Source organism: Opisthocomus hoazin, chromosome 28 (assembly GCF_030867145.1).
Source record: "Opisthocomus hoazin isolate bOpiHoa1 chromosome 28, bOpiHoa1.hap1, whole genome shotgun sequence".
NCBI lineage: Eukaryota > Metazoa > Chordata > Aves > Opisthocomiformes > Opisthocomidae > Opisthocomus > Opisthocomus hoazin.
In genome coordinates, this window is record NC_134441.1 from 4,857,669 (window position 1) to 4,878,380 (window position 20,712).

Genomic DNA, 20,712 nt, shown 5'->3' on the forward strand with positions numbered 1-20,712 from the left:
ATTACATAGTTCCTGCACAAATATAAACCCACATAGATACCAGTTACCAAATTCCTGATGGACCCCCACAGCCCTCCCCAGTCTAGCTCTTCACAGACTTATTTTTAAAAATGCAACAGTAGATGACACATTGCAATTAATTAGCTGTTTTTCGCCGGCTCTTTTAACTTCTAACCTTGATTAACAAAGCACATGTGCTGATTGTTTAGCCCAAACAGGAAAATTCTTTGTTTGTAACCTCTGGCTTGTCCATTTTTTCCTAAGAGTAATTTGCCAAAGAAATCCGCAGTATCTTTTAATGTGCCAGAAACGCATGTCTCCGGACCAAAAACACAAAAGCGTGCTGGAAAGTGGTCTGCACCTCAATTCTTAAACTACAGGCTCATTTTTAACTTTAAGGGGCTTTAGATTGATCCTCGTGCCATAGAATCACAGAAGACAGCGCTGCAAGAGACCTCAAGAGGTCAGCTAAGTCCAGCCTCCTACCCTAAAACAGAACCAACTGCATTAGGATGATGAACTCCGGATTCAAATATCTTCAGTCCTAACTCAGTGCAATGTTATAATACAGATAACTTCCAACATATGTGTCATCTCAGCGTGGGGCCACTCAGATAGCTACAATTAAGCATATATAAGTACATCCTTTAACCCACGCTTTAATAACAATGCAGTTTTAACCCATTTGTTATTCAATTTAACATCTTCTTTTTCAAGTTCCTCCATCAAACACCAGGACATACGTGAAATCTTCATTTTTCACTGCAATCTGATATAGCTCACTGAGACGAAGTTCTTCCTTGCTAATCTGCAGTACATTTCTGCACATTTCCCATCACAACATGGTATCAGGCTTCACTTACTTTATCAACCCATCTTCCATGTAAATGTCTGCATAGAACGACTGGTCGTCATTAACGATTTTACCACCTTTGATCAAAAGACGATCACTCTGCAACAAAGAAGCACACAACAATACACCATTATTCGGTGAGAAAGCTGACAGTCTGCAGTGTCATTTCAGAGATAAAAGAGTAGAGACGGAAACAACCTCTGCATTATTCAAAAGTGCATGTCAAAACACCAGTCAGCTGCGCACTTTCAACTGGGAAGATAAAATATTTTATTTCATCTGCAAGTCCTTTCATCACACTAATGATCCAAAAAATATCAGAACAGTAAAGGAGCTGAGTTCCAGCGGGCTTGTCTACTTGGCAGCTTCACTCCTACCTGCAGTCTGCCACCATCACCTACAGCACAAGCATTAAATACTACTTCGAGGGATGCGCAATAGCCACATCTCTTTTTTTTCCTGCCTTGGTCGTATGCAGAATTTCCTATATGCACCCACACACTGGAGTCACTACTTGGCTTTACTGTGAGTCAACTGCTGTCAGGGAAGTGGACCAGAAGTCTGTTGCCACGGGTTACACAACACAAACAAACTAATTTTGTCCAACTTCATGATGTTTCAATGCAGCAGACGCTTTTACTGCCTTTCCAGCGCACTACTGCATAATCAGATAGCCATAAGCACATATTAGCAAATTAAGTTTAAGAGAAGGATTTAAAAAAATGTTACTAAAATTCCATCCCATTAGCAGACAGTTTGGCAGAACAGAAGGATAATTATAATAAGGCAGCTACCAAGCAATGTGCTTTTATCACAGCCCAGGTTACATCTTGCTTTTTTCCAAGATTTTAGGTCAAAACCAAATTTATCTTTTTTGCAGTAGTCATAGACAAGAGTGAAACACAATTCTGCAGAGCTCTGGATGGGGAGGAACGTTAAAAGTGACTGCTGTGTTCCCCTGGTGCCTTCATTCCCTATGTTACAGATGCACATATATTTAAAGCAAAGCACATACGTGTTACTCCGCGTTCAGTTTGAACTACGCTTTGGCCCTTGTATCTGCTCTTGTACTTACTCGCTTTACTCCTCCCAAAAATGTCTTTGTAAGAGAACAAAGCTGTATCAGAGCAGCACAGCCAAAAGCTGGTGAAGCCAAATGCTGACTTCAAGAAGGGGCAGAAAGCAAGACTTGAACTCAGTGGTGCCCTGAACCTATAGCAAATACATATAGGGCAGTGACAGTGGTGCTCAGGACCCTTATTTCGAGCTGGGACTCTGCTGGTCGAACAAGAAAAGAACCAAAGAGCTTGTCATAAAACTGAGGAGCTGAAGCACCAGATTCTCAACTGGCACAAGCTGACATAGTTCTTTTAACGCCAAAAGCGCTACATTAATTGCATCAGCTACTGATTTATACCATTATATCCATCTTTTATATAGCCACTAAACATCTCTGAGATGTTAAATGATTCTCCTTCCCCCTCTCTTTTTTCCCTTCTCCTTCTTCCTACTGCTGCAATGGAGAGTTTCCCTGAATAACGCCACCAATTTAAAAAACAAAGAAAGAAAACCCCAAGATTTAAATTTAGGATCTGCTGTGAATGCCAATAAGCCTGAATGAATTAACTTGGGGCGTGAAAAACCCACTTGTCGTTCAACGTCAGCCTCTACAGCAAAGTGTCCTACATGTTTACCATTTCCAGAAACACTGCAGTATTGATGCCCACCTCTAGTGCAGACGCCCTGTGCTATCAAAAAGGCCGGCTACTGTTGGAATCAGCTAGTTTGGCCATCGACGCCACTGACAGCCCAAGTCCTAACGCAGGGGGCATCAATTAGGAAAGCAGAAAAAAAAATATATATACATAGTGACCAATAAAAATGCATCCTGGACCATTTTAACCATGCTCTGAATGCTTCCGTTAGCAAACAGCTCTCCTGCTGCGGCTGAGCAGTAGGCTCTGCAATCAGCGCGAAGCCTTCTGCTCGTTTCAACCACCTTGGGAGACAAAAGCGCACGCAGCTTGCAACCGTGCAAGGGCCTGCCACTGAATCTGCACGTATTCACCCTCCTGACGCAGCCAACACAGGGTGGCGAGATATTGATTATCCTCCTTCAAGCATTACTCTCAGTAGATCAATTCTGTGTTTATACAACAGCAAATTAGACCAGATATGATTTTTTCTATCCATTATCTTTTCAAGAGATTTGCACCGGGTGCACGCAACCCAAATCAGAGCATTCAGCCATAAGCAAAATGCGTCACGCTACTCTTGGCCCGTGACAGCAGTTCAGCAGCAGCCTTGATCGTGATTTAAACATACACTATTTAATCATATGCATCTTTTTAGGCTCTGTACCACTGGTCTCGGAGGGAAACTATTCCCCCCCCCTTCCAAAAAAAAAAAAAAAGAGGCTGCTCCATTTCTCACCCCTGGTTTTGTGCATCGCCCGCATTTCCTGCGCACCGCTCGCGAGGGAACCGCGCGGTGGGACACCGCCAAGCCCCATCCCCGCGCTGCCTTTCCTGCCCCGGAGCCCGAGGAAGGCGGGCTCGCATGGGTGTGTCCGCGGGGCTGGGAGATGCAGCCGCTGCCAGCGACGCAAAACTCAGAAAAACCAGCGGCTGCCCACAGCCCGCTAGCTGCGAACGCTTCGCCTTACGTAAGGCGCGGCTGGATCCGCAGTACCTGCCCTACACCGGCCCCCCCAGGCACGCAGCGAGGGAGGGGTTTCTGTAGCGGCTCCGCACCGCGGAGCGGGCCCCAAGGCCGCCAGCAGCTGCTCTGGGAAGGACAGCGAACCCCGCTCCCCCCGACGCCCTCCCGGGGCGGCTCCCCCCCCACCCTTCCCCCGCCGCGCACACAAAGGGCTTAATCCCCGCGCACCCCTCCCCCCGGCCCCCACTCACCGTGATCCGCGGGATGTTCTTCTTCCCCTGGTAAGACATCTCGGGAACCCGCTCCCCCGACCGATTTATTTAATGCGGTTGGGGTTTTTTGGGTTTGCGTTTTTTTTGAGAAGCGGCTGCTGTATCTCTATTGTCTCCCGCGCAGCAACCGCTCCCCGACCTCCTCTCCACGGGGGGGAAGGGAGGGGGGGAATAGAATTAAATAGAATAAAAATAAATCCCCCAAGCTCAAATCAATGCGATCCCAAGGAAGCGGAGCGGGGGGGGTCCGCCGGGGAGGGCGCGGCGCGGCGGGGAGGCGAGCCCTGCTCTCCGCAATGGCAGGAAGGGGAGAAGCAGCCACCCCTGCGCGTCTCCCTTTCTTCCCTCTGCCCGGAGCCCAGCCCAGCCCCGCTCGGCCCGGCCCAGCCCCGCCAAGCCCGGCCCAGCCCAGCCCAGCGAGGGGGCGAGCACCGCCCGCAACAACAGCGACAGCTGCGCATGCGCCCCCGCCCGCTCCCTTCCCTCTCCCGGTGGGAGGGAGGGGCCGGCGCAGCTCGGCGCGCCATTGGCTGAGCGCCTGGCGGGGATGCAAATGAGCGGCGGGCGCCGTGCAATGGGGAGCGGCGAAGGAGCAGACACACGGAGTGGCGCAATGGAGATGTCGGCCCCGCCCCTCTCCGCGGTACCCGCGGCGCCGCCCGTTCCCGCGCCCCGCGGCGGAGCGGGAAGGGGGGGATGGCAGAAGGGGGGTATGGCGGGACCCCGCCCCCCCGGCTACGGACCTTGCGGGAGGAGAGGGGGCTGCCCGGGCAGCCGGTGCGCCGGGGAGAACGCCTTGCCCTCCATCTTCTTTGTCCCACCCCGCCCTTCTTGGCGCCACCGGAGCAGAAAGCTGTTGGGGCGGGGGGAAGCAAATTGCCGGGGGAGACTAGCAAGGTTCGAAGGCAGTCCCGGGCCTTCTCAGTGCCTTCTCCCGCACCTCCTCGTCTGGAAAACGCGGCCCAGACCTCCCGTGGTCACTGACCTGGAACTCCGGCGGCAGGGAAGGCCGGGGCCGGGGTACGCACGCAGGCGTCCTCACCACTCACTCTGGCCCTTTCTTACTATGCCAGGGTTGCCAACTCCGCGTTCAACGTTTCAGTCACGCTTGGAGTCTTGAAATTTCTCAGTCCCTGAACTCCATAAGCCGGTACTTCAAGGAAAGAAACGCATTAAATGGCATAAACATTTCCTGGTTATTTACAGTGCGCTTCCAGTGCACTGAAGAGAGATGGGATTCGTGGCCAGAGTGTGGGACACCCGCTCAAAATACCTCTGTGACACCAGTTCTCATAAATAGCACAAATCCAGTTCTGCTTGAAGGTTATAACAGACAATTAATGTCCAACAAAGACTTACCTTCTTCCCTCAATCCTGGGTGAATTTCCCGTCACACAAGCAAATGGCCAGCTCCTCCTATCACAAAATGTCAGCATCTTTACAGACCCAAACAGTTCCGTGAAACACACCCTGCTCAGCCCATAAGAAATTAAAGCCTTCAGCATATTACTCTAGTAAATCATTATAAAGGCAACATCTGTTCAAACAGATGACTACCAGGACCTTTTATGTAATACAGGAGGCTATAAGGAAAAAAGTTTTTCCTGGGTATAGGTAGGGCATCAGGCAACATTTAAGTAGCTCATATGCCAATCAGTTAATATCCAATGAGTAGCAAATGACAAAGTGGCTCATGGCAGTAGCAGAATTATTAATTTGTTAGCCTGTAGGGCTTTGTTTTGATTTAATGATGAGAATAGACAATGTTAAACGAGTTATCCTGCCCCTCTCTGATCTGTACTGGAAGAAGTTTTGAAACCTCAGCATATTTTTGCTCAGAACATGGAAGAAACCATCTACATCAGATTTCTAAATTTAGACAGCGCAACTGTTCCTTTTTTCTCTTTCATGCTAGCTTTCTTCTCAACTTTATATCCAAATAGTTTCTTGCCTTTGCTTGCCAAGTAAGAGTATCTTGAGCTATCGCGGAGGAAGCAAACACTGCCAAAGGGTCGGAGCGAGAGCATCGAGGCCCTTGGGCAGCTGATCTGAGGTGTGCCAAGTCCAGCTACCATTTCACGACCCTGCCCTGGCAGCAGCAGCATGATTACGGAGGAAAACCACAGACATGGGTGGTTTTGGAGGAACGACCACAAACACGGGTGCAGGAAACCGTTCACCTCCAGCAGCGACTCACCTCATTTCTCTGCATTATGCTAAACGTGGTGGAACAGCACTACTGGTAGAAGAAATAGAAGCACCTTTAAGGGGATGATGTCATCAGCATGCTAATATGTCTAAAGCTGTTCTCACCTGGCCAAAGATAACTATTTAAAATACTTTTTTTAAAAGGCAATCCTCACTGCACATGGGCCTAATTCAGAACAGCATTTCTTGAACTTGGAATACATTCCGTAACATGAATCCAACAGTGACTAGGTTCAGACAGTAATAACAAATCTTCAGATGACACTTAGCTTTTCCTTCCCATCACCATGTTGCAAGAACCTAAGTAGTACAGAATAAAATAAATGAAGAGATTAAAGGGCTGGAAAACACAGTTGTTCAATATTCAATATCTACACAGCACCAAATTTTAAAAACTTCCTTGTGATTCAGCGTGTATCCAAAGGACCAGAACTGAGCACCCAGGTGTATCTTCTAGCTCCATTATATCAAGTGCCAACATGGCCTGATTTTCATTCCTTTTAGCAATGAGATTAAAGGTTGTCAAAACAAATACTTTAAAAATTATTAACTTAGTTGCAAACTGGCTTATTTAGCCTTGCTAAACAAAGGCAAGGAGTGGATATTATCTGCTGTATAAACACACGTGAGGGGAGGTCATCAGGAGGGAAGGAGAAGAGCTATTGAAGGTAAAGGAGAATGCTGGGATGAGAACAAGTGGGGAACAGTCAGAAAATACCAAGATGTACACCTGCTTTTTTTTTTTTCTTCCCCAAAAGCTGCTTCATTCCCCTGGTAAACCTATAGTTTATGTATAAATTGCCCCTTTAGTTACATTAAGAAAGAGAACTAGTTATGTCAGCGGCAGGAGTCAGGTCCTAGGTTAAAAGAGGGGAGTTGAACTTGCTCCTTAAATCCTTGCAGGTTTGTACCAGTCCAGCTGTCACACAGTGCTGCCGTTACCTGCCAAGGTATTGCAGGAAGTGATGGGATTTCTGGATAACGCTGGTGCGCTTTGTCTTCCATAGGTCTATTAATGCACACGGCAGGCTGAGCAGGATAAAATTAGAAGGTGCTATAGAGGACGAGCACTGCCAACTCTTCTTTGCCAGATACTAATGAAGGAAAGCGATGAAGGATGGCTGGCCAGCCCAGCTCCCTGACTGCAGCTGCTACGACAGGACCAGCAAGGCTGCTGCAGCCAAGTCACATCAGCGGTAGATGAACAGCAAAAGAACATAAATATCTTCAATTATGCTACATCAGCACTGCTGAGGGCCCTGACAACATTCCCCAAATGGCACAACAGGGGAGGAAACGCCAAAACAGAGCATTATGCCCACATTTGCACTGCCAGCTGCTACCCTGGGCACAGAGCGCTGTGCTCTGCACTGGCTGAGCATCTCAGGCCCCTCCTCAGGTTTAGGGTAGTTGGGGGATATACTGGGCAGTGGATACCCAAGACTGCCGACAGCCATTTCTGCACAAATATCATCTGGTGTAGGACATCTCATGCAGGATTTTTTGCAGCAGAAGTGCATTTCGTATTAAAGGAACATCTATGTCTAAATTTGTCTTCTGGAAAGGTCGAGAGGGAAAATGGCACAAGAATATGAGAATCTCTGCACAGCGATAATCTATGCTAAAATAAATCATCACAGGCATCAGTGGAAATCAATTTACATCAGCTCTGAATCTTAACTTTCTGTGGACAACCATAATGCACTTAGCAGGGAATATTCTTCCCACTGTGGTGTTACTGGATGGTTGGGGAAATTTTAGTGTAATGCAACAAACCCCAAAGAATTTCTGCAACACCCGATGCTTTTACTCCTACTAAATTCTTAAAGGTTTATCAGAAGGACATTTTGCTATAAAATTGTAAATTGGAAATACACATTTAAAAATGTAATGAAAAGAGATCAGAGATGGATTTAAGCACCACAGCATCAACAAGCTCTAGATTTCCCTTTCGGCTTGTTAGATGCTAATAATCCCCACTCCCTGCTGGGGAATCACCCCCTGCCAAAGTCAGCGAGGCTCTTGGTATTGCGATCAGAGGCAGCAGGACTGGGCCAAAAGAGCTTTCACAAGTTCACCAATCAGGCCCTAATTTTCTGTCATGGCTCTGCCCACGCCAATTGCTGCATCGGCTCCAAGTCTCAATGACTTGAAAGGAGTTTCACACGGATCCAGCAGCCCCCTGCATCTTATGGAGTATTGGGAGAATTAAATACAGGCTGATACATGGCAGAAGGAGTACATCTGTCCTTCCCAAAAGATGATGAAAGAACTGTCCGTTATTAATCGCTATAAATTAAATTACAGAGGGGAATTATACTTGCCAATGGGCATCTTTGGCTTGTTTTATTATCTTACAGGAGAAAATTAAAATTGAATGTCGTGATATGGAAATGACCATAGAGGTCAAACATGCTACTACGAGAAGATAAACTAATACAATTTCTCAGAGGAATAGCCTTTTTTTTTTTTTAATACAGACCAAGATTGCGAGGGGGGACATTCACTTTCTAGCTACACAAACTGGTCGATGAAAATGTACATTTCATCCGCAAATTAAAATTAACCTTCCAATTGATTTTGTTTCCTTTAAAATCCCAGGAAACCTTGAGAAGGTTCAGAAATAACCTTTTAAGAAGACTGTTACTGTTATAGTGTGTTTCTTAGAGGATATATCCTGAGCATTTCAGGTGCACTACAATCTTAATTGTCCTTAAACAAGCCCGAGCTGCTGCTCCACAGTTAATTTATTATCATGTCATGCTACCAGGAAAGAGACAGCCCTCTTCAGGGTTCTAGACAGGAACAGCTCTGTCATGGGTAGCACAGTATGTAGCAAAAATGTGCTCTCCTCTCTAAACAGCTTGCACTCGTGCTGTGACCTTCACTGTAGTTAAATACAGCATTCCTAAAACAGCAGCATGGGACATTTGGGCATCCTTGTCTTTGCTCCTCCCTTTCATCCAGCGGAGCGAGTTTAGCATCTCCAGGCCCATGGGAACTATGGGTAGGGTCTAATAAATGGCCATTTTCACAGTGATTTCCACTGTTAGTTAACATTATAATCTCTTCTCCTTCCCCAAAACCTACAGGGCAAAGTGTCAGGCTGTCAGCAATTGCTGTCATTGCTTGTGTCAGCCAGCTTTGCCTACTTCTGACGTACAGGGCAATCATTACGCCAGACAATAAGAAAATGAAATTCAGACCTCTGTTCTCCCACCCTGAGATTCATTCCAGCTTTCTGGGACAGGACATTACCGTAATATTCACACAGAAGTGCAAAGAGGTTTGATTTTGTGTACATTTCCTACAGCTCTGCTCCCAGAAGCCGTCCCTTTTTAGGGTAAGAGAGTTCATGCAGAACACACATATCAACTCCATGTGAGCTTTGCTGCCCACGTCATTTCCCAACTTTGTAACACCACCACAGAAGACAGACTCTGATTTAATGTGCCGCAAGACAGGCAAGTGATACGGGGAGTTAGACGGGGTCCTGCAGGTAAAAAAAATACGAAAAAAAAAAAAAAACACAAATAGACCTACATGACTGCTCAGCACCTGCTAGAAACAGATGGCTCACGTCAAATGATGGCCATAGCACTGGCATGAGGGTGGCATGCAAAGCTGCCAGTCTCACTGTGCCAGGCACTGTACCCATCCCCGAGACAAAGCCTGCATCGCAAAGTGCTGCTCAAAGACCGGACCTCTGGACTGGCTCAGCTCCACACCGAGCAGGGAGATCGGGCCCCAGGTGCTTCAGTTTTCCCTCCAGTCTTTAGCCCAAATAATAAGTTGGCCCTGTATCAAAGCCCCTTGAGAGAGAGTGCCATTGGTAAATTCCTGACCTAACACTAACAGACCACTCCACAAGACGCTCACTGGATGTATATCACGTTCCAGTTATGCAGATTGATGGCTCTGAAAGGGATCTAAGAAGTTAGGACGAATTTGGCATTTGTGCTTATCAGTGTTAGTTTCTCTATGGGTTTTTTTTTTTTCAGTAGTCAGACAAACTATGATGATCCATTGGAAGAACATGCAAGTCGTCCTCCTGTATGATTATTTTGCAAGCAATGATTGTCAAAATAAGGCTAGAAAGATTACAGGCATTGTAACAAATTAAACTCAGAACTGCATTTCCAACTGTCTGGAACAGCTTCTTTGTTTTACACAACATCTCCATTAATGTTCCAGAGTCTGTGATTATTTGAGCTCTCAACAACGTCCTGTTATTCATTATTTCTCTCCAGGAATGAATAACCACGATCTTGAGAGCTTTCAGGCTTTAGCAAAAAGTCCAGTCATGTCAAAAGCTTCCTGAAACTGTGTTTTGCAAGCGACTCCTCTCGTGTCCATTCCAAAACAAAAATATTTTCCTAGTCTCTGTTTATTCATTGTTGTTATTTATCTTATTACAATAGGACATAGCTTTGTTGTTTTAGACCAGTATTTTACACCTAGTGCTCGGCACTTCCCAAAGGTCCATGAACTGTTTCTAAGTGATGCAGAAAAGGTATGTAAAGGTGACCGTTTGTTGCATAGGGGAACCACCTGATTCACTGGAGCAACAACAAGTTGGCAGTGGGAACTTTAGCTACCAAGTTAAGAAAAGACCTGGGATCCCAGGGCTCGTACTTGAGTTCAAGTGTCTTAGCACCTACTCAGGGTCTCTATGCAAACTAGATTAGAGCAAGCCCCAGCTTGCTGGTCCCTCTTGCAATCAAACCTTTCTTTTCCCTAGAGATGTTCCCTAAACGACCATCTCTGTCCCAAAGAATTTCAACAGATGAGCAAGACAGAAGGAACACCAATTATACACACGGGAAATCTGAGAAATACAGAGAAATGACCCAGGTCAAGCAAGCAATGACCGAGGTTTTTCAAAACCCAGATGAATGCATGTGTCTCAAGGCTGTTCATCTAAGGAACAGAGGATTAATGCCCTGGGAAGCCATTTTATCAGCCCCCTTGCTCTGAACAAGGTAGCTTGCAGCTTCTGCGCTGACTACTACAAAGCAGTACTACAAGTAAGTTCCACAGGTCCCTGCCCTGATGCCATCTGACTACCAGATCCCACTGTAGCAAGTGGGCTTGCAGGCACACAGCAATTTCTGAAAGCCAGGCCAAGTGTTTATTGTCTCATTCAAGAAATCCTGGGTTTGAACATGACATTCTTGTTAGACTGCAGTGATGGCCCAGCTGCCATCAGGGCCTCAAAGCACTAAGCAGTTCTCAGACACTGAAGAAGTAGCTGCCGGACCAGGCAGTAACAGCCTGAACAGGGAAGATGACAAAGGTTAAGATGGGAAATGGAAGCTCAGTTCACTCTCCAAGGCCTGACAGCTGGGAAGTAGCAGAGCTTGCCTCAGATCTGCAGAGTTGCAGACCTGTTGAATAGGTCACACTGCCTCCAGAGGCCTAACTGGAAAGAGCTGCTTAAACTAAGATAGAAAGCCTTCCTGATGCCTCTAGAGATGATCTTAACCCTGAATTATGAGGCACCATGGCCCAGAGGCAATAAAGCGAGGCCATGATAGATGCCTATAGAATACCCTAGACAGGACAGACACAAAGAGATTTGATTACCCTTATCTTTGCCTGAAGAACAATATATTGCAATTTAATGTGGAATAATTACATTCTCGTTTTTTTATCCTCTGCACAGTTAAGACCGCAGAAAAATAAAAAATAGCTTGTCCATCTTGCTTTGTTAATTATTTCAGTGGAGATTAATACAAGGTCTTTCTATACAGTGACAGAAAGGATGACCGTTTTAAACCCACTTTGGATCCAGTCACTAGCTAAAACACTTCCACCTATCTCCACTGCCTCCAGCCGATCAGCACCCATTCCCACCAGCACGGTACGGTCCTTTGGTTGCTGAAATAGAGCATGGACCGTCCTGTACGTTGATTGTTACATGAATTGACAAAAATTGCAACTGTTGTCAGCCTCAAGCTAAAGAAGCAGCAATAAGATTTCTAGCCTGTTGTGAAATAATTTATGCACGTTATAAATTCAAGATCCTATAAATTAGCATGTTTTTCCTTTTCACTATAATTTAGATTCGTATCATATGGAAATAGTGTACAATCTATCCAGGGAGAACCTATTTCAGATGTGTTATTGAATGCTTACACAGACGTTTGAAAATAATAGGCCGAATTCAGTTGCAAAACTTCAGAACCCTTTTAATTCCTGAGATTATTTTAATGCACTGCTTCCTTTAATGCCACTTCCTGCAACATTATTTTTCTTTACCTTTTTTTTAATATGTTAAGCTTCTATTATCATCATAAACACATTTCTATTAACTACACTGAAGTAAAGCCAGTTTTACCTGCTGAGGATCTAACCATTGATTCAAGCTATAGATGCAGTCAGCTGGAAAACCATCAAAGCTAAAACACTCCAGCAATAAAGTACCAATCCATACCAAGACATTTATAATAAAAGACTGCACTTACCCAAACGCTCATAACCTCTCACAACACAATCCATTGGCATCAGTGTTACGTAAAGCTAATGAGAAACAATTCAAATGTTTTGCATTATCCCATTATTTCATCCCCTCAGTTAACGTTTATATGTCAATCTTCAAAAACAGAAAACCCACATTTTTTAAAAATGTAATTAATTCTGTGTAGACTTCTAATTTTTCACCATGATATACTTAGTGTTTTATTATACTGATACCCTTCAATCACAAAATAATTCATCTTTTTAGAATATAGCACCTGTTTATGTCCTGCAGGATAGCACTGCACCAAATTGTATGAAATTAGTCCTGAAAATGTCCTGAACTATAAAGCCTTTGACTCCCCAAACTGAAAAGGTATATGCCCTTTACTCTTGAGATGCACCTTAGTTAGTCCAAAAAGAATAATTAATCATGGAAAGCTACTCAATTAGTAGGCACTTCAACATGGTCAAATCAAACCACAGGCATCTGCAGTGGCAAACTTGTGTTCGGGTTTGGCAAATGGGGTTTGAACAGGCATGGAGCATATCCCACTCCTAATTAAAGGTTGGTGCGTAGCTCTTCCAAAAATCAGGGCCTACCTTTGTGATCTCACCGTGAATGGCAGTTGTTCACACATGCAAATACGGCTGGATGGAGCCCTTAGGTTACTGTAGCAGGAAAAAGCAGAGTAAGGTCTGATTTGGGGAGGGCGAGCCCCCAGTAATACTCCTAGTAGTGTTTCTCATTTCTCAAAGCAGGAGAAACTGGCAAACAAACCCACATTATAAATTCCAGGCAGACTACTGCCCTGTATACGCAATCCACGCTAGTAATAAAAATCAGAAAGCACATCCTAGAAACATCTTCCAGAAGGACAGACTGCTCTGTACACTCGCTGGGGGACTAGTCACAGAAACTCCTTCCCAGTATGCCAGAAGTTTATCAGTTTTCTGGTTGGTGCTTCATTCATTTCCGCTCTTCCAGCCTATGCATAGGAGCCAGCATTGTCAGAGGAACGCACAGAGTATTTCATGGCTCAGATCTGAATAAAGCTTGATTAAATCTATGTATCCAGGAAGACAAATGTGCATGGTCAGCTAGACCTGTGGGTTGAATGGATTTTGCCTTGGGAAGAGTATAGGCTTTATTACACCATGACACATACAAAGAGTGAGAAAATAGCTTCAGGAGTCTTAAAAGACTGGGAGGAGTTCAGCAGGTTTCTAAGAGAACGCCACATTCCTGTGAAAAGTCCCAGACCTTCCTGAGGCAAAAATTCCCACTGTAGCCAAAGGCCTTGATCAAAATCATTATTGAAATACAGCTCCCAGGGGTGACTCTGGTCTGTCCTCCCCTGGGAGGAGGGGGTAGGAGTTCCCTCTTGAAGAAGCCTGCAGGGATTTGATCCCTGTAGGAAGAGGCTCATTGATGCTCTTTTGCTAACAATTGCATTTCTGTTCCTGTGAGCTGCATTCACTAGCTGGGTGGGGCATTTTGCTACCGTTGTGCTGGGGGGAATCGCCTAAGCAACAAAAAAGTCGGTCTCTATCACCAAATAGGAAAGCAGGGTGGGGAAAGTGAGAGCGTTTGTGAGCGTGGGGGCTTCTTCTTCTGCCCTCCTCCCTGTGCACATACACACACACCTGCAGAGAGGACATGGATAACATTAGAGGTCTGGCAAGAAGGCTCTAGTAGAGATGCTGCTGCTTAGAGGAAGACATTGACTACCACATACATGCAAGTGACATAAAAGCAAGAAACTGCAGGGTGGAAAAGATACATCCCTTCTGCAGCCTATCGCATGTTCAGGTTGCATCTCTCACACACACACACACATATATATATATGTGCACCCACCTTGTCATTCAGGTTCTGCAGCGCCTCCTTCCCAGTGGCAGTCCTGATCTCCACCTTTCTCCCGAAATCAACAGATGGTTCCCCTCCCTTCCCGCTCTGCCTGGAATAGACGGACGGAGCATCCGGACCCAGGTGGGCAACATCCTTCTGCTTTGCCACGACTTTGTTAGATCCGCGGCCCACCGAGAGGGAGTCGAAGTCGATGGTCTTGTTCTCCAGGGAGCCTTCCACCGGGCAGAACATGCCACAGAATTTCTGCCGGGGCTTGGGACTGCCCGAGCCCAGGTTTTTGAAGAAGGCTGGCACTTCTTCTTCCTCACCCTGCCGGCCAGACTGCTTCCTCTCAGCCATGGCTTGTGTGGTCTCCCTGCTAAGGGAAAATAACAACAGCGGTAACCAGGAGGATCCTTCACACACACACACACACAAAAAGAAGAGAGGAAAAAAAAAAAAAAAAGAGAGAGAGATCGCTCTGGGTCCTAGAGATACGGCAACATCAGTTGCAAAAGGCTGTGCCTGGCAGATCCCCTGCCCCCATCGGTACAATATAGCCTGTGGCTTGCTGTTTTCTGTGATGCAGCGCAAAGTTGAGGGAAGGTTGGGGCAGATCCTGCTGCAATCAAGGGAGGAGGTTTCAAGTTCCCAGCATCCAGATGGGGAGGGAGGGAAAAGGAGAGAGAAGGGGAAAAAAAAAAAAAAAAATCCTCACTCTGCAGCAGAAACTGAGGACTGATCCGGAAGTGATGCACCCGGTGGATTGGCAAATGGACTCGATCAGGTTGGAGGCATAGCCCCCATCCCACACACCCACTCCCCCCTCCCCTTCCCCAGCCTGCTGCTGTTGCTGCAAGTTGCAGAGAGGCTGATGGGCACTGAGCACCCCCCGCACCCCGGCTGCTCTGGAGGCGTGTTCCCAGGGCAGGGGAGAAAGTATTTCTTCCTTCCTTCCTTCCTCCCACCACCCTCTCCCCTTCCTCCCCTAGCCCCGCAATGGTGGACTCAGGGAGTGCTGCGGGAATCCTATTGTTCCTCACTTTCCTCAAAGCAGCGGAGCCGGAGGGCGGGGAGGAGACCAGATCGCGGTTGGGTTAGTGGGGCTACTGGGAGGCACAATGCTGACTCATCTTTCTGGGTTTTGGGGCATGGCTGGTGGCGTGACTCGGGTAGACTCTCTTCAGGGGGGAGAAGGGTTGATTGATGGCACTGGAGAGAGAACGAGGAAGAGAGACAGATGGGAGAGGGATGTGGGAAACGAGGGAGAGAGGAAAATGAGCGGTTAACCAAGACTTACCTCCAGCAGCCGAAATTAGTGCCCTTGCTAGTCAATTAAGCCTCTGCAACGCCAGAAGCCCCCAGTCCCTCCCTGCGGGGGATCAGGGGAGGCAGCCGAAGGCGGCTCCGGCTGAACGCAGGTTTCTAGAGGAGGAGACAGTGCAGCAGCCCCTTGCCCATGCTGACAGCGTCCCTGGGCTGGCAGACGGAGGCAAGGCGGCAGGGAGCGAGGGACAGGAGCCGCCGGAGCCGGGCCAGCCCCCCGGGGCCGGGCGAGCCCCCCGGACTGGGCCGGGCCGGGCCGGGCCGCCGGAGCTGTCCCTTCAGCACCACCCGCCACGGGCCGCGCCGGAGGGCTCGGAGCCGGCCCCGACCGCCCCAACCGGGGGGCTCAGGGCCGGGCCCAGCCCCGGGGGGGTGCTCAGAGCCCCGTCCAGGCACCCGCACCCCTCCCAGCCCCCCCTCCCTTCCACCCCGCAGCGCCTTGCCTGAGCTGCTGGGCTCTAACACACCCTCCTGCTCCTCGTGTCAGGTACAGCTGCACGCGTCAGGGATCCTTTTGTATTTTTTATTTTTTTTTAACTTATTCTCTCGGGTTTGTACCTAAATAAACTGCTCCGGTGGCTGGTGAGGCGGAGGGAGGGTTGCCTTAGTCATTTCCGAAGGGCTTCTTTCAGCAGAGCGCACCGAATGGCTCTGTGAGTCCGGCTGAGGCTGTGTACACGGGAGGAGAGACATCTTTATCACCAAGGTAAGGGGTGCAGCACACAACAGCCGTAGCTTGGTTGTCTCCACCTGATACACGTTATTAACACTGCTGATCTGGGTCCTTAAGGCTAATCCATATGCAATATTGCTCTGAATCAAACCCAGCCACCAAGCTGTTTATTACTATGCATTATTCATTGATATGCACCTTCGCACATGCATATATTAAATGTTAATTTAGAGGCATCTGTGTCCAAATGGTTACCAAGCACCTTCATAAGATTCTGGCCAAATAAAACCACCAAAAGCAATAAATAAATAAAAATCTGAGCGCTTTCTCTCCCTGCAAACCACACCCAAATCAATGCATTTCTACTAAAAGATGGGAAACAACCAAAACCAAGGTCATAACCAAGTGAAGCCCTGTAATAAATGCACGACACAGTGATAGAAGACTCCAGACTAAAAGGAAAGGAATAAGCTGCAGCTTGGCCCTGAAGGATGAAGATGATGTGCTCTGGTAACTAATGAAGGAGGGAGAAATCCAAAGGCAGAGGCCCTCCACGGGAAAAGCTCCACCTCCTTCCCCTTCTGGGACCGTAACAGTGGATCAGCCAGGGTTGTAGCCACACTGATCTCAGGTGCTTTCTTGGGGATTGGAAGCCAACATATGGTCTCTCAGGTACACTGAAGTCCTGTATTATTTAAGGTTTATAAATATTAATAGTCATAGCATTGCTGATCAGGCAGTCCACAGAAGCTGCAGAGAGTGCTGACAGAGGCTCCAGCAAGCTGAAAGCCTTGAAGTGACTGTGTTGACACGTATGCAGTGGCTTTCAGGGACAGCCTTAAATAAAGCTCATTCATCACTTGGCACATCCTTGGAAGATGCTCAGACGGCCACAGACACAGGCCTCTGTGGAGGGATGGAAAGAGAATGATCTCCCAGTAAGCTAGCCCAGAGGCTGTGAAGTGACCGAGACAAGAACAGAACACTGCAGACACGACTGCAACTTCCAAATGTTTCAGACCCAATAAAGGTCACTCCCAAAAGCTGAGGTTTCCTACCATACAGATCTGACTCTTTTCCAATAAACCCTCAAAACATGGACAACGATCACATACTGCACAGCCATCTCCCAGTACTTCCCCTTTCCACACGCACTTGAGGACACGCTCAGCAGTGTCTTCAGTTGTTTTGTGTCTGTATTTCCAGTTGTGCTCATGGGAAGTCTATCAAAGACACCGTACCACAGGCTGGTCTGCTGAGTCTCTTATTGGCCTCACATAGCAAACCAAAGATGACGTCCATCACCCATGCGGAAATGTGGGCACTCTAAGAGTCACTGAACTACTAAAAGGCATCCTCCTTTGACTATATTTTCCTTTTTGGATATTTCACAGGGTGTTTGTATAGTACTTGCTATGTCTTTATGGTCTTTTTATGGACACTGAAAAAAAAAAGGGGGGGGGGGAATTTCAAAAGTTTTTACTCCCACCTGTGAAACGCAGGCATCAGATCTTGAGAAATGCCCAGCTGTAGCAAATTCTACTCATTCCTTCTGTTATACTTGGAACTGCAACATTTTGATATGCCTACATGACACCACAACTTTATTCCTAAGGTACTCTTTTTCCTACAGAAAGAGTGCTGTCATGAGCAAAGCTCAACCAGCCAGCGCACTGGGAAGTTAGATCCCCAAAATCACTCTGACTTTGGGACCACCCATGGAAACTTCTTGTCCACATGAGTGAGGCTGAGCCTCTATAGTGTCTGACACACAAGTCTTGTTTAAGATCCCAGAATTCCCCGGCATATAGATCAGATTCCTTACCAACTTTGTTATCATAAAAGGAGTATAGGCTGATGCAAGTTACATTTCAGTTTGAGTTTGTTTACAGCTAATTAGCATGGCACAACTCCTGAGTGGTAACATACTAAACCAGCAACTGGATGTGCCCATGCTCTAAGCAGGGAAATAACCAAATTTTGCTGAGAAATCACCAGACATCGATAATCCACGTGTGCTTAATGATCCCATAGGGCATCTATTTTCACTCTGAGCCACACAAATTACTTTGAAAATGACACTGAGCCTCATCTGAATTTCATAAACCAAACATCAATAAGAAAAACTCCTCAGATAACAGATCATACTCAGCCTTATTGACCACAAAGGTGGAGAAACACTGAAGTTACATGAACCCAACTGGAGAAATGAATGAGGCCAGCTGCAGTTGGAGACCGGTAGCCTTCAGTCTCCATGCAGCGGATTTCACATTCCCATCCTGTGATGAGTATGAATTGGTCCTTGCAGTATCACAGCGATACAGGTAGGCAAAGCAGAATAACCAACTTGAACACTTCTTTGCAGATAAATAAACTATTTAGCAATGCACGAAAAATTAGTTAATTTTTGTCAGTTTATATTATCCACACACCATGTAATAAAAGGAAAGAAAGAGGGAAACTGAGTGGAGTCACAGTATCTGGTTTTCTCAACATCAAAACACTCTGGACACTTCTGGGCAAGTGACTTCTAGTAGTACTATCTCAATACTGCAAATAAGGAAAGCGATGAATAGAGAGCTTGCACAGCCTGCCTGAAACCGCAGAGGAAAGCAGTGGCAGAACTGGCTTAATTTAAGGTTCTTTTATGCTGGTGCACAAAAGTCCTAAGTGACATAAGTACTCACTACCTTAAGCACTGCAGTACCACACGACAAGAGACAATCCCTGCCTGGGGATTTGCCCTGGCAAAGACAAGAAAAAGCACCACACGAAGAGCACAAGCATTTCACAAGGATCATTTTGCAAAAAAATTTTACATTGATACAGAGGCAAAAAATGTCAGCACAAAGATATGACATAGGCAGGCTCCTTATCAAACAAGTGGAAAATTAGGTGTCTTTACTTACTCCCTGCGTGCTACAGTGCCCTGGCATCTGTGGCCTGCCTAGAAAAACTCGGGAGCACAGGGCTCCTTCACTAACCTGCACTGCATCAAAGGCTCTAGTGATTTCTGATCTCCTGTTCTGTCTGGCCGAGACAGGCCAACTTACTTCTCATGCATAAAACGACGAACGATGCTTTATCACATTTCATTGCCATAGTTACTTACACATGCAGAGTAAGGCTGAACAATCAATCTAGATTTCAATTAGAAATAAAAGCTTTATGTTGCTTTATTTGCCTATCATCCTTAGGTGAGACAATTGCTGCAAATCCAGAATTTTCTTCATTATTTAAAGATTAAGAACCCAGCCAGAAATTACAGCAGTATATTCTGCCATTAAATTGCCATAACTAAACCAAGTGACAGCAAGTACTTCCAAATCTGGGGCTCTTCCTATTGCAAATAATTAATTATTAATACTTCCAGTGGGTGCAAGATTAATCATGCAAGGCAGGATCCCATTGAAAACTGGCTATTTGCAAAAGCAGAACTCCACAAAACCCATGTTCTCCAGTGAAAATGAACAAAGAAAGAGCCTGGTATGAGCCACCATGCCATCTCCAGGCATGGCTTACAGAACTCCAGCCTGGATACCACCCCCACCCATAGCACAGGGCCCCTAAAATCCAGCCAGGGCTGGAGTTTTCATAGCAACCAGATATTCGTCCAGACATCTGGCAGAAAATCACGAACAACAATCAAGGCATTCTGCACAGGGGAGATTTCCCTGTCCCTGGCTGCACAGGTACCGTGCTCAATACCTCCAGCACCTGAACAACAGCCCTAAAGAGCACAGGTCAAAACCTTCCCAGGGAAAGCTGCAGCTATCCATACAAATGAAGTAGGGATGTGTGCCAAAACATGGGCTTACACTACCTGAAGCACAGCCGACCTTCTCACTCAGGAGCAAATCCAAGTGAAATACTAGGCATTTTTAACTCAATGACAATCCTTCAATTAAGTTTCATTGGGTCACAATTTAAGAACACAGTTTTGTCCTCAGCGTTAAATCAAGTTGATACCATGTGCTTTCAGCTGGGTCCACTGAGAGGAGATGCCATGGTGAAGTTAGCTAATTGCTTTTACTGAACGTAGAGGAAAATCTTCACAATGCCTGGGAAGATGGAGCTAAAAGCAGAGAGCTGATGACCGTACATACCTTACATGCGCTAGCAAGTGATTTTCAAAGAGGAGCTAAGCAAAGCTTGAATGTGAATCCACAACCAAATCTCAAGGATGCTCAAAGCAAGGGCTCAAGATAACCTGTGCTGACCTCTGCAACCATCGTTGCTTACAAAAGGTTCAACAAAGGCAAATGCAGTGTCCTGCACCTGGGGAGGAACAACCTCATGCACCAGTACAGGCTTGGGGTGGACCTGCTGGAGAGCAGCTCTGCAGAGAGGGACCTGGGTGTCCTGGTGGACGACAGGTTAACCATGAGCCAGCAGTGTGCCCTGGCTG

At 46.6% G+C, this 20,712-nt stretch overlaps 1 protein-coding gene across 3 annotated transcripts in view; it reads right to left on the reverse strand.

Moving 5' to 3' along the window:
- The window catches only part of DPYSL2 (dihydropyrimidinase like 2), a 54,922-nt gene extending 39,064 nt beyond the window's left edge, over positions 1 to 15,858 (reverse strand). Inside the window, exons 1-3 of one of the 3 annotated variants that reach the window (XM_075444540.1) lie at positions 15,606 to 15,858; positions 14,315 to 14,684; positions 864 to 952 (exon numbers count right to left, since the gene is read on the reverse strand). In XM_075444540.1, coding sequence (XP_075300655.1) covers positions 864 to 952; positions 14,315 to 14,665 — 440 coding nt within the window. In that variant the 5' untranslated portion in view covers positions 14,666 to 14,684; positions 15,606 to 15,858. Of the gene's footprint in view, positions 1 to 863; positions 953 to 3,765; positions 4,176 to 14,314; positions 14,934 to 15,605 lie in introns of those variants that run through there. The other 2 variants (XM_009940860.2, XM_075444541.1) reach the window with 2 other exon arrangements.
- Positions 15,859 to 20,712: the final 4,854 nt, after the last annotated feature.